General features: G+C 43.8%; 1 protein-coding gene across 5 annotated transcripts in view; it reads right to left on the bottom strand.

The window, feature by feature from the left end:
• RUNX2 (RUNX family transcription factor 2) overlaps positions 1-13537 on the bottom strand; it is a 313937-nt gene that overhangs the window by 214387 nt on the left and 86013 nt on the right. For 2 of the 5 annotated variants that reach the window (XM_060163021.1, XM_060163023.1), the window contains exons 1-2: positions 12155-12526; positions 3360-3516 (exon numbers count right to left, since the gene is read on the bottom strand). In XM_060163021.1, the coding sequence (XP_060019004.1) occupies positions 3360-3516; positions 12155-12526 (529 nt within the window). Of the gene's footprint in view, positions 1-3359; positions 3517-12154; positions 12527-13537 lie in introns of those variants that run through there. The other 3 variants (XM_060163022.1, XM_060163024.1, XM_060163020.1) reach the window with 3 other exon arrangements.

The raw sequence follows: 13537 nt of genomic DNA, 5'->3' as shown, positions 1-13537 counted from the left end.
CCAAATATAAAATTCACCCTCCAAGATAAAGCATCTAAATGTTCAAAACAGAACCAGTTTTCTATAAAGACCTCTTTTAAAAAGAGGTGGGTTTGGGGGAAAGGAAACAAGTATTTGAGTCCGACGGCAGTCTCCTAAAATCCAATCCTAAGGATCAAGATGTACTTTAACAACTAAAACAAAAACCAAGGAGGTTCCTTCCACTTCTCATTGCCCCTTCAGAAGGAACATGAACGTAACGTTCAAGAAACTTCCACCCAACTAGGTAATTTGTTCTTCCCCCTATAAACAGTGATACATTTCGTAAGTCAAATGTTTATATGTATATTCATGACTTCCTTAAATTAAAAAAAAAATTCCAAATCCCATTGTTTATTACTTTCCATAATGAGCGATAAAAATGCAGGCTCTTAAGGAGCTAGCGCTCATTAGACAACTAATTGTAGCATCCTTGGCTTCATCTAGGAACTAGTTCTGCAATGTGTCCTCAAGTCATATATTTTCTGAGATACACATAGGAACTGTCATTGAAAGACAATTCCAACCTAGCCCAAGGGGCTGTCAGAAATTGTCGGGAAAGTTAAGATTATAAGCAGGACTTGTATCCTAAATTGACAAGTACTATGCTCTGTACACTGCAGGTGCTTAGAAGTGCTTGTAAATTAAAAGCAACATGCTTGATGTCAAAAGCGAGGAAACACACCAAGAAAACTTAAGGACCAAAGTCACTTTAAATACTTCTGTTTAAAATATAAAGGAGAAAAAAGGAAAAGACAATTTAAAAATATAAGCCACTCCTCACTTAATGCAAGTTTCACCGATGCTCTACTTTTATTCCAAAGTACTTCATAAAAGTTGTGGTCACTGGATAACCCATAATGCCAGAGTAAATAGTGATGTGACTCCCTTATAAATCAAAAACTGCTTTGCAATTTCTGAGAGTTTATATTTCTACCAGTGAAAAAAATTGTACCATTTGAGGAACTTGGTGTTTTTTTATTTTTTAATGCTACTGAAATAGAAAATTTAAATAGCTGGGGAAAAAATACAATGGTAGCAGCATGCTGACCCACACTTAAAAACCTGAGAGAAATGTAGAAGTGTGAAAATCAAAGAGGAAGCTGGAAAAAGTCTGTTAGAAAGCAGGTCAGGTACACGGGCAGGTTAAAGGGTTTCCTGCCACTGAAGAACTGACCCATTTTTTTTTCAAAGAGTGGTATCTCTTGTCAGTATTCTCTGTCCTTTTTTCCTCTTCATTTCAGCTTGATATTACTGTTTCCTTTCATATAATGTTAATGTCATGATATAAAAATCTATTATTAGTGATAAATCAATTTTTCTTTCTCTCTCCACCCGCTCCCCCCACCCCCAATCTAAGTCTCGAAGACAAGTCTGGACCAATTTCTCCATCCTGCCTCTGGCAGCAAACTGTAGCATTTCAGATCCTCCACCAAGTCCCGGCTGCTTCAAAGGAAAAATCCTACTTTCTTCAGTTAAGATCATAAGAAATATAGGGGGAGGGGGTCAGCTCTGTTTGGACATAATTACACTTCATCAAAAGAAGCTTTCTTCATCTTCCATGCGTGAAAAGTCTGCAAGCAGTTAAGTCTGTCTTTTTTTTTTAAATATAAAAATTGCTATTTGGGAAACCAGCCAAAACTCAGAAAGCCAATATAGTAAAACAGTGCACACCCTTTGTTTCTCTTTGAAGTTTCTTAAATAAATATGTTGAGGGTTTACAAAGTACACTATCACTTTGCCATAGTTTCTACTCAAATTGATCAGAGAAAAGTTATAGAGCATCTATATAATACAAAAGCAAGATAAATGAAAACACTAGTTTTTATCTGTAAAATGAAGTATAGCGCCCAGTCTTTTAAATACTAAAATGCATTACTCTAGTTCAAAACAAAGTAATATTACATAAGGAGAAAGATGCAACTCAGAGCATACAGGTACATCATCGTGTTCAAATTTTTCTTGATTCTTACTAGAAAAAAGAAATTTTAATTGTACTGTGGACCTGCACCAGTAACTGAGAAAAAAAAATGAATACACACACATACACACTTCACACCTCATCAGTCAACAGTGAGACAGAATGCGTCTTTTTTTTTCTTTTAATGAAAGTGAACTAAACCTGATGCTGAGATAACCCCTTGAGTTTTGATTCTACCAGAGGCTCTGAGCCTCATTTATTTCAAACCTTTCAGTAACAGTATCTCATTAGCATGCATCATTTTTTTTTAAGTTAAAAAGTACAACTTCTTGGCCCTGTTCCTAGAAAGTACACTAAAACTACTCATCGGAAACAGCCTTGCCTGAACTTCCCTTATCAAGTTTTTACAATGGTAATAATTTGACATCTGATCCAAACTAAAGGGCAATTATTGGACATGGTTTAAAAATTGATGCTTCTTATTTCCTAATTCAAACCTGGGTTGAAGTCACCCCATAGGTCTTTATAATTTATTTCACCCCAGTCCTAAAGTGGTCTATTTTCTCTCTTCTCATCGAAATACTTAACATGGAAATATTAGATTCAATCAATAAATAAAGGAACATAATGCTTCTAATGAATGACAATTAAAAGTCTCTCTATAGAATAAGTAAATAAAAGCCAAATATTGGTTTTCTCTGAGACTTTTTTAAGAACATTAACCGCATTTATAAAACAGCTATAGAAACCCTAAAAGGGATTATTTTCTGTTTTATGATCTTTTGATGGATTCCTAATAGTTGAATGGGGGTGTGGGTGGTGGAAACTCTTAAATAATGTACGAATATTTAGAGTCCTGATCTTTCATCTACACAGTCATACTAACATAAGTAACACCTTATTCACTTATTCGAATGAAAAGCCTTCTGTAAAAAACCATGATTTTTAAATAGGTTCTTATAGAAGTAAATTAAATCCTACAGAGCAAACATATGTGATAAGTGAAGAGCATTATGCTTGCTGTCCTTGCTACAACTTCGAGCAAAACTGATATTATCAGGAAATTGATCCAATGCATTCCCTTTTCTTTGCCCTTTGCCACTGAATGTACTGTTACTTGGCTCCTGTAACTCAGAACTTGAACCTCCAACTGTTCCTCCCTCCACCTTATATGCTCACACCCAGTGAAATTAGGAACTGGTTCTTCTGAAAACACTGTTTGAATTTTCAATATCATAAAACAAATGAAAAAGGCCTGAGTACTCACTAAAACACTCAACCTCATCTGGACGTATTTAAAGAAAACCTTTAGTAATTCTATTCGGTAGAAGGTACTGATTTGAATACAGACAGGCCTACATTTCATCAGAGGATCCTAATGTGTTTATTCCATTATCCATATTAAAAATCAGAGACCTACCTCGTCCACTCCGGCCCACAAATCTCAGATCGTTGAACCTTGCTACTTGGTTTTTCATAACAGCAGAGGCATTTCGGAGCTCAGCAGAATAATTTTCATCATTACCCGCCATGACGGTAACCACAGTCCCATCTGGTACCTCTCCGAGGGCTACCACCTACGTAAAACAGGAAACACAGCAAAAATAATGGCACATCAGAAAAGCTTAAAAACTGAGACTATAGTCGCATGGTAAATGATGCATCTTATCAGGACTTAGTGCTCTAGTCCCGTAATGGCAGACAGGAATGAGGCATCTGCATATGCGTTCGGATGCCACTTCAAAGAGACCAGTGTTTCAGGGTCCACCCATTCCAAAGGCAGGCAAAAGTTTCCTTCATTTGTTGTTGGATTCTTCACAGAATGCATGTACATTTTTATTAAATCCCCATGTTAAGTTGTCCATAGGAATTATGCCACAGAAGGAAAGCTGATGGCCCATCTGCAGATTGCATCGTACATAGTAAGGCACCGCCTGTCTGCAGCCTGGAGCGCCCTGAGGTGTGGTCTCATCCAGATCACAGGCCAAAAAAAAAAAAAAAAAGGAAGTCTGGTCAGCTTTATGGGAGAAGATATTTAGGGGAAACCTTACAGTTACTGACTACAGGGAAGACTAAATGTAGTGTGGTATCCAGAACTACATTTCATCTCCTTACTTTGAGCTAGATATTCAGCTTTCAATCACACTGCAAAGAACTACGGAATGCCCACTCTGCAGTGGGACCCATGGAATATACAAAGCCATCAAGAAGCCTAAAGTCTAGGTACAGGATAAAGATATATAAGAGGCTGAAAATGACCACCGACAAATGACTGGTATAGACAGAAAATACACCCGTAGCCAAACTTCTGTCTTGTCCCATCTGCCATCTTGGAATGACACGCTTGCCTCCTTAATCTTCAACAATTAACCTGCAGCCGCTTAACTTGGGCAAGTCAGGATCCAGAATAATCAGTCTTTGAGTCTAATAAACATTTTCACTGCTGCAAGGCATGGATCACACTCCAGGGTCGGCTAACTTGCAAATTGGTGCCTCTGATTAACATGGAGCCCGGAAGGGAAGGCCGGTGCAGAGTCTTTGCTGTCATATATAAAACACACTATTCTTAATCCATGAATTAAGGCCTTGCTCCTTGATAACATCCTTTCTCTCAACTAACTTCCAGGATCCTATAATATTCAGATGAGTTCCATCTCTTGCTCGTTCGGCTTCCAGATGCCCATGTGGTGACTAAGCCACAGCTCTGGCTACAGTAGCCCCACTACCCTCCAATGACAATATCCATGTGTGCTTGCCTGTCTGGCAAATATTACCCTCATCCTTCTGCTACTCCCTCTTTTGTCAAGATGTCCATAAGGCAAACCAAAGCATTTAATTCCATGCTCCCAATACAATTTGTACGTAACTCTCATTAAAGCAGATTCTTTACAATGTGATGAAACAGACATTATCACTACGCTTTAGAGCTGCATTTCCCTCACCCTTGAACCCTACCCTAGCACCCCTCCACTATACCCTCTGCTCAAGCCAGGGAAACAACCAAACAAACAAACGTGTCAATATTTTTTTCACCCTTACTGTTCTCTTAGGCTGTTCCATTCCTTCTTTAGCACTTTGTTATTCAGTTTAAAACCTTAAAGCCGTCCTTAAATTACAGAAACCACTTCCTGAGCATCCCACTGGACTCAAATGATCCTCATTTCAAAGTATGTATAGGAATGACCCATCTGCTCCTTGATATGCTAGCCCAAAGCTATGAGACTCCCTCTTAGGAGCCCAGATTATATTAGACTAGAAATTACACAAGGCAAGGGCCTTCATCTGTCTTGTTCACCACTATACACCCAGCTCCCAAAACAGTGCCTGGCACAGAGTAAGTGTTTGATAAATATTTTTGAAATAAATAAATGAAAGAGCTCCACAAAGAGCACCACTTCCCACTGCCAACAGTCCATGAGAGAACCAGTTAAAGGTTGAGTCAGCATCCCCAGCTAGCAGCAATATGCCCTTGCTCCAAACCAGTTTTCTGACAACTTTTTCCATCCCAGAAGAGAGGGACTCATGCCCACTATCCTTTACCCGGAATATACGGTTACTCTATTCAATCTGAGAAGTCTCCCAGGTCAAGGGTAAATCCCTTAAGAACATGACTTCCTTCCTGCATACTTGACCTAGGGCCTCAAGCAGCTGCTGAACACAGGTAACGCTGTACACCCCTGATAGGGGCGATGTACTTTTCAACTTTTTGAATTCACAAGGCCAAAACTGTGCACATTTGAAAAATACTGAAATACTGAAAAAACTGACTGCCAGTATTCATCTGAATGTTTGACATTTTTTACGCTCAGCATATTGTGTTTTAACACCTGCTGTGAGGCTTTCTATGTCAAAGTAAATATGGAACCAGTAAGTGCACTAATGAAGGTAGAAAAGTTGTACTGTTTAGAAGAGAATTAATGCACCAAAAATCAAGAGGCCCCACTTCTCCCCCACCTCTGTTACACATGTGCTATGATCTCAAGTAACTTCATCTCCTGAAACTACCGTTTTCCAATATAAATTGGAAATCGTTTTTTTAAAGTCTGTAAAATGTAGAAGATACTATATAAGTATAGAGTACGATTATAATCATGTACTTTTTGTAAGATGAGCAGGCTAACTTCTGTTCCAAGTCAGCTGTGTGCTAAACACAGGCTTTTACTTATAAGTTTCCTTAAAGGGTTCAATTGAATATGTAATTCTTTACTTCATGTCCTGAGATGTTTTTTGGTGTTGTTGAGAGATACAGGAGGACTGCTGATGGGTTTCACTCCAGGCTGGCTAAATTTCATCTAAAAAAAGTGAAGAAATCTGTCCCAATATAAAGATTTTTAAGAGCTCTGGGACATTATTATTTTACTGCATATTTTTAACATAATGGATTTTTTTTAGTTAGAAGAAAAGGAAAATTGATTCAATATGGGAAAATACAAAAGAAAAGATCCCTAAGCGTGAAATACATAAATCCATTTTTCTTTGCTTAAGCAGTATAATTAAATATTAAATATTGGTATGTTTTATGCATTACATTTAATAACAAAACAAATAGGTCATCACAAAATGTGTGAGTCTTCTATGAGGCTTACAACTTGGCCCGGAAAAAAAAAAATTGCTAACTAACAAGATATAGTGACAACTTTTCCTGTTATGGCTGAATTCTATTTTAATGGCTAAATATATTGGTTCTTTCTGCTATTCACTCTACCAAAGCAGATTGCCTAATGTTTTTCTGAGGAAAAAAGGGGGGATAAGAAGTAATGTATGTGACTTTATATCAATCAGAAGTGTAATTATATGTCTGAGGGTTTAAACAAAAAGTAGATCTCTGAAGCTAAAAAGTTTCCCTTGGAGATTCTCGACTGTGTTTATCTAAAAGAAAACCAAAAGAATCAAGACATTTTTACACATTTCATCTGTACCAAACCCAAGCAATGGAAAACACTTTAAGGGGTAGAGAGTAGTCAAAAATCGCCCTTTAACTAGTTAGGAGTTAGCACGCATTAAAATTTGTTTCCACACTACCCAATACAAAAAGTTGTTCTGCAAAGAATAATTTGTGACGAAAACTTGACAGTTACTTTTCTAGGTGCTTTTAACATATAAAATCTACAAATTCAAGAAACTTCATGGGGAAGAGGGAAGTAATTTTGTGTCCTGACATTTTAGAATAGAGAAAGAAGTTCCTTTATTTAGCACACCTCATTATAACTAGCATTTAAATCACATGATACGGAGCTTCTGCAAAATAAAGTAAAAGAATATTTAACTCTAGAAACGCTAATGAAAATTTTTATGAGACTCCCTACGACTAAATCTGTGAGTTACTCTGAAAGAGGAACAACAGAGAATTAACTCAGGCCCTTAAAATTGTTTTTGTGGTCTTATTATATGGAAATTTAAATTGCCTATGACATTTCCACGTACAGAAGTCTAGTCTTCGCTAATCAATTACTCTTACAGACCAATATCACTGGGCACATTGCACTTGCAGCAAAACTGAAATATAATTATTTTTCAAGATAGAATCTTATCAAATCTTTCTTTGGAATACAAAGAGAGGTAAGGGAGTAATTGCAAAAAGGAAAAGTTTTATTTCTATGATAATTATTTAAAGATAACTTTAACTATCAAAAAGTTTCACAAATATTACAGTTACTTCTTAGAATCTAACTTAGAATTTAGAAAAACCTGGTTGAATTGTAGAGAAAAGTGTAGATACAATATAAAATATCATTTCATAATTTTTAAAATACATGTCAAAGAGAAATTTGACGGAAATTACTTCAAATTAAGCCAGAAACTTATGAGCCATGTATCAAGCTGGTTTAGATCATCTAACAATGGATATTCTGGAATTTTGAAAGGATACAAACAGCAATGCCAATGGGGAGAAAATAATGAACGATATTTTACCATGCCTGTTTTCAAATATAAGTTTTCTAAAATTTCTGAGTGTTTATTTTCCATCTAAAATTATTTGTTTCCATTACCTTACCAGTAAGTTTTATATACTCAATCCTAAAATTTTTAACTTTATTTTTATTGCATTTAAAGGCATAACACAAAAACGTGTCTGTCTTTACATAACTTGAGATCTATTACGATTTACATAATTTTGCACAGCAACTCACAGTAGGTTTAGCAAAGTTTTAACAGGTTTAATAACCTGTTTGTTTAGGTAAAATTACATTCAAAAAGACACAAACATAAAATCTGATCATTAAACATGTAAGGAACTACAACTCATTATGTCAAATAGTTATTAGCTGCATACTTGCTTATGAAGAGAAAAATGGCCAATGACGTTGAAAAATTATTTTCAAATAGGAATTGCTCCATCATTTTGAAACCCTACTTATGACAAATACTAAAAGGTATCATTAAACATGCAGAATTAACTATGAGCAATAGATCATATATCTAAAACTGTGTTTTTTTTTCTTTAACATTGCCAGAAAAACATATGATACTGGTAAATAGATAGTCCAGCGTTTGCTAACTTAAAACAGTGCAATAGTCTTACACTACTTTTAGCTTTAAAATATACATCTGGACTTAAATTTTCTGCATAGTGTTTCAGCTTGAAGCTATTTAAAGCAGCTGAGTTATGAACCCTGAACACCAGGCTTCAGGGTGGAAATGCTGACAGACCCCTAACTTACAAGGGTGCTACTGGATACAGGGCTAACATGTTCTCTCCACTATTTCTACCTGACCATTAACTAATGAGCTGAATTTGCGTATTGCTTTTTCATCACTACAATTACCTAGGACAGAAAGGGCCTAGGATCTTCTAATAGTATGCCTTAACTATTTTAAGCTTTCAGTGAGATACACCTGAGAGAAAGGTTAAAAATATTTATTTCCATTTCCTTGACACCTGGGAGCACTGAACATTTCAAAACTGCAGAACTTTGTTAAAAATATAACGCTAATAAACAGCTTGGTGTATTTTAAAGTATACAAGTTGTTTTTGCACTTTTACATGTCAGAGTATAAATGAATTAACTACTTTCGTATAATCCTAAAACAAGATCAGATGAACAGCTCTAATACATGACATGTCTTAATACAATACATTGCCAATATCATTCTGAAGTGCTGTTTTAAGTTAACGTATCACAACACAGTCTACTGAATGCATTTCTGATTCTCTACCTTGCCGAGCTCAGTGTCACGGACATAAAATATGAGCTCAATAAATATTATATTGATTCGAATACCAGACTTCTCAACAATTAAGTCCTGTGTTAAATATATTTACCTGTCTGCTATCTACCCAACAACACTATAATTTACTGTGTACATAGCTCTAAATATGACAGCCAAATTGCTGTCACCACTTTTAAAACTGAGACTTCTTCATATTACTTCTTCTTTGCACATGTATTTGATTATGTTGCAAGAGTCTAGAAAGTCTACAGCTCACAGGCTTTTATCTTGAAAGTAAGGTAAAAAGAGGTTGTTTTTACTAACATTCAGATGAAAACAAAAAAATTATTGTCAAAATCTGGATGTTCCAAATACCTACACGTGTTTTCAACAGAGACAAAACTTCTATACTGAGTGGCTCTCAGCTGTCGCCCGCTATTTGAATTTTGTTAAACACAGGTAGTGGGGTGGGAAAACATGAAAGTCAAGTTTTTGGTTAACTCAATTTAACTTTCAATTAATATGAATTAAAACATTCAATTTAATATGGCTGTGTGTTATCTATGGTCTTGTTTACTGGTTAAAAGTAAACAATCTGTAATTAAAAATAAGTATGATGAATGGCAGAGAAAGCAATTTATTTTTAAAATAATTTTAAAAGGGTGGTAGTGAGAAAACCTGAAGATAGCCAAATTATCTGAGAATAGCTTTAACTAAATTGTATTCTATCTTTATGCCAAAAACATCCTTTCTATCCAAAATATTAATGCTCAGAATCAATTCAGCACCATATATGTAAGAGTATAGTTCAAGACAGTTATACCTTAAACATGTTTAGCAGGACAAACGGAATGTAGAACATCAGACATCTAAATGACATCTTTTAAAAATGTAGGCACCTATCCTTAATTTTTTCATACCCTAACTTGTGGCATTTTATATATAAAATATCTATTGTATTATTTGCTGTTTTCATCCAGTGTTTTTTTTTTTTGTTTGTGTCTTAAGGGTTTGGGGGGGGCGTGGAAGCAAATTTCCGCTCTCACATAAGGCCAATTAGAAAATTCTGGGCCCTTGGAGGATGAATTGTAAAAGATATCTCTCATGTGAAAATCCAAATTTCTACGATTCGCCTATACTCTGAGCTTTTCATATTTCAAGGAAGAAAAGCTTAACCTACAAAATGGGTGGTTTATAAAAGGAGAAATGGGACGGTTAAAACACACACATTTCTTGAACCAGCTACAAAATGAAACTTGCCCCAGAATGCAACATCCCCTTTCCATAACAATTCGTTCGATTTCTGTTCTGATACAAGACATAGCGAGATAACCAGCTCTAACTGACCTGGACTCCTCTTTCTTTCCACGCCACCCACGCACGGAATCTGAATTGGTGCGCGTGGGGAGAGGGTGGTCAACAACCGGGAACTGCCAGTGGCCCGTGGGAGTTTGGCCCCAGGGTCCACAAGGGAGGAACTGGCAGGATTCCTCTCTTCCCCCCCTCCCCCCAAGGCCTGGCTAACCCTGCTCTCCACAATCCCAGAACCCAGGGGACCCAGGCCCACCTTCGCGGGTTCAGAGGCTAAACAGGGCCGGAAGCATCTTCCTGGGAGCGCTCTCGTCCCTGTCTGGCTCACCGCCCCCTCCATCCCAGGCGCCTAGTCCAGAGAGGGAGCACGGCCCGGGACCCCATCTCCCCAGCAACCTGGGACGCTCCCGGCCCTGCGGGCTCCGCGAGGGGACAAAGGCTGCCCGAGGGATCCCGATTGCCTTACGGCGAGACTCCGGACCCTACACCCTCAACCTGCGGAGCCGCTGCCCGCGACTCCGGCTGCTGAGACCCGCCCTCAAACTAACAGGCCGGGAGGGCGGAGGAGGCCGCGAGGAGCGCTCAGGGCGCTCTCCAGCCCGGGAGTCACTCCCTCGGCGCCCAGGCCACGGGCCCGAGCCTCCCACGACCTCTCAGAAACGGGAGGGACCTTTGGGGTCTGAGTCCTTAAAAGTAAGAATAAGGCGAATCGCACAATATCACCTCAGTTTTCAAGGCGGGCGAGCCGAAGGCATTTCACAGGTTTCCCTTCTCCCTCCCAGGCGCAGCAAGGCGGGGAGCGGGTCCGGGTGGAAGAGGCGGCCGGAGCCCCCGCCCCCTCCACTGGCCCGCGCCGCCTCGCACTTGAGGGTCCGGCGCCGGGGACTCCCGGACTCCCCCGCCTCCGGGCGCGCGGCGACCCCTGCAGCCCCGCCTTCCTCCCGGTAGCGGGAAGGGGCGCGGGTCTGCAGACGGAGAAAACGCCCCCGTCCTGTCTGCCCCTCACTGGCTCCCTGAGTCCCTAGGTTCGCCCGGGACCCTCTCGGATACTGATAATGCGGCCCACGCGCCGCAGCCAGCAGCCGGCACGCGGCGCCCCGCCCCGGGCGCAAACGCCCGGCGCCGGCACCCCACCAACACCGGCCCCCGAGTCCGGGAGGGGCCGGAGCCGCCGAGGCGCAAGCGGGTCAGAGAAGGGGGCGCCGAGACGGGCGGAGGGCGTTCGGTTGGGAAGGGAAGAGCGCGGAATTCCGGGGAGGGGCGGCGCAGCGGCCCGCGCTGCGGGCCAGGCCGGGATGCCGGGGAAGGGGACGCGGGAGTCTCGGGGGAGAACGCCGGGGATCCTCGCTCCTGGGGAGTGGGGGCGGGGTGGAGCACGTCCCGGCGGCGCCGCCGAGAGTGGGCACCTGGGGGCTCCTGGGGGAGGGGAGACCGCTCAGAGGAGTGGGTCGGGAAGTTGGCCGGAAGGCTCCAGGGGTGATGAACGGATAAAGGGGACAAGGGCTGAAATGGTGGCTACGGGCACAGGTGGGAGAGGGAAGGATCTGCGCGGGGTCACTAAGCCCCGAGCCCGCTGTGGGATCCGGAGGAAGAGGGCCACACGGGGGTCCCTCGGGTCAGAGCCACCGAGGTAGGAGCCTTGGAGGCCGTCCGAGTCAGGGGCCCGGCCCCCGTGGGCTTGGAAACGCCGGCGGGCAGGTCCAGCGGCGCCCGGCCGGGGGCGGGGAGCGGGGGGCGGCCGCAGCTTCTTACCTTGAAGGCCACGGGCAGGGTCTTGTTGCAACGCCAGTGCGAGGGCAGCACGGAGCACAGGAAGTTGGGGCTGTCGGTGCGGACGAGTTCAGCCGGGTGGTCAGCGATGATCTCCACCATGGTGCGGTTGTCGTGCGGCGGCCGCAACCGGGGCACCGCGGCCGCCGCCGCCGCCGCCGCCGCTGCCGCCGCCGCCGCCTCCTGCTGCTGCTGCTGCTGCTGCTGCTGTTGCTGCTGCTGCTGTTGCTGCTGCTGCTGCTGCTGCTGTTGCGCAGCCACCACCGGGCTCACGTCGCTCATCTTGCCGGGCTGCAGGCTGCTGGAGGGGGGGCTGAAGCGCCGGCTGGTGCTCGGATCTACGGGAATACGCATCACAACAGCCACAAGTTAGCGAAGTGGCCGGGGGAGGGGGAGGAGGGTGGAAATGAGGGGCGAGGAGGAGGAAATTGGGGGGGTGGAGGCGAGACGGGGGAAAGGGGCTGGAGGTGATGGGGCTGAGGAGGTGAGAAATCAAGTTCGATGAAGCCGACTGCCGGGCGGAGTCTGACGGGAGCCAGAGGTGGCGGTGCGGAGCAATCGGGTTGGCGGGTGGGGAGACCCGGGAGGCGCAGATCTTGCCGGAGCCTTTGGAACACCCGGGGTGGCAGCTGCGAACGGGCACCGGGATGTGTTTGGCCCGGGGAGGCGGGAGGCTTCAGTTTGCAGCAGCTTGTAGTGGGGTCCCGTGGGGCACCGCGTCCTGGGTGCGCTGGCGCCCCCTCCCAGTTCGAGTCCGGCGGTGGGGCCGAGTGGGTTCAGCAGTCCAGCCCCGAGGCCAGCATCGCCGCGCGCTGCCCGCCACCGCCGCTCCGCGCCGCGCGCTGCTGCCCAGCTGCAGGCGTCCGCGCCGCCGCCCGCCCGCCCGCGCCGCTGCCGCCGCCGCCGCCTCCTCCGCGGCGGCCGCCGCTCCCCCCGCGCCGGCTGCACACTCAGATTCCTCCCGCGGCGGCTGCCAGCCCGGCTCCCCGGCTCGGCTCCTTCCTTTCCCTTCTCCTCTTCTCGCCCTCTCACCGCCACCTCCTCGCATCCACTCTCTCCTGCTCTTTGCAAAGCACCCCTGACCCTTGTGCTTCGAGGTGCCAGGAGGTAAGTCGCGGGCAGCGGATCTCGGGGCAACGGATCTCGAGCCTGCGAATCGCAGCCGCTGCCGCCGCCCGCCGGCCGCGAGAAGGAGCCCCCGGGGCGCCGCGCGCAGCTTCGGAAGCCGAGAGAGGCGGCCCCGGTCTACGGGGATCTCGCCTGGTCGCGTCCTCTTGCTTCTCGCCTCCTCCCCCCAAGACAAGGAACCCCCTCTTGGTCGGAGGAGGTTGAAGCTGAGACGCCAGAGAGCCGCCGGCTGATCTG

Source organism: Lagenorhynchus albirostris, chromosome 10, assembly GCF_949774975.1.
Source record: "Lagenorhynchus albirostris chromosome 10, mLagAlb1.1, whole genome shotgun sequence".
NCBI classification, from domain to species: Eukaryota; Metazoa; Chordata; class Mammalia; order Artiodactyla; family Delphinidae; genus Lagenorhynchus; species Lagenorhynchus albirostris.
This window is presented reverse-complemented; position numbering and strand designations above follow the sequence as displayed.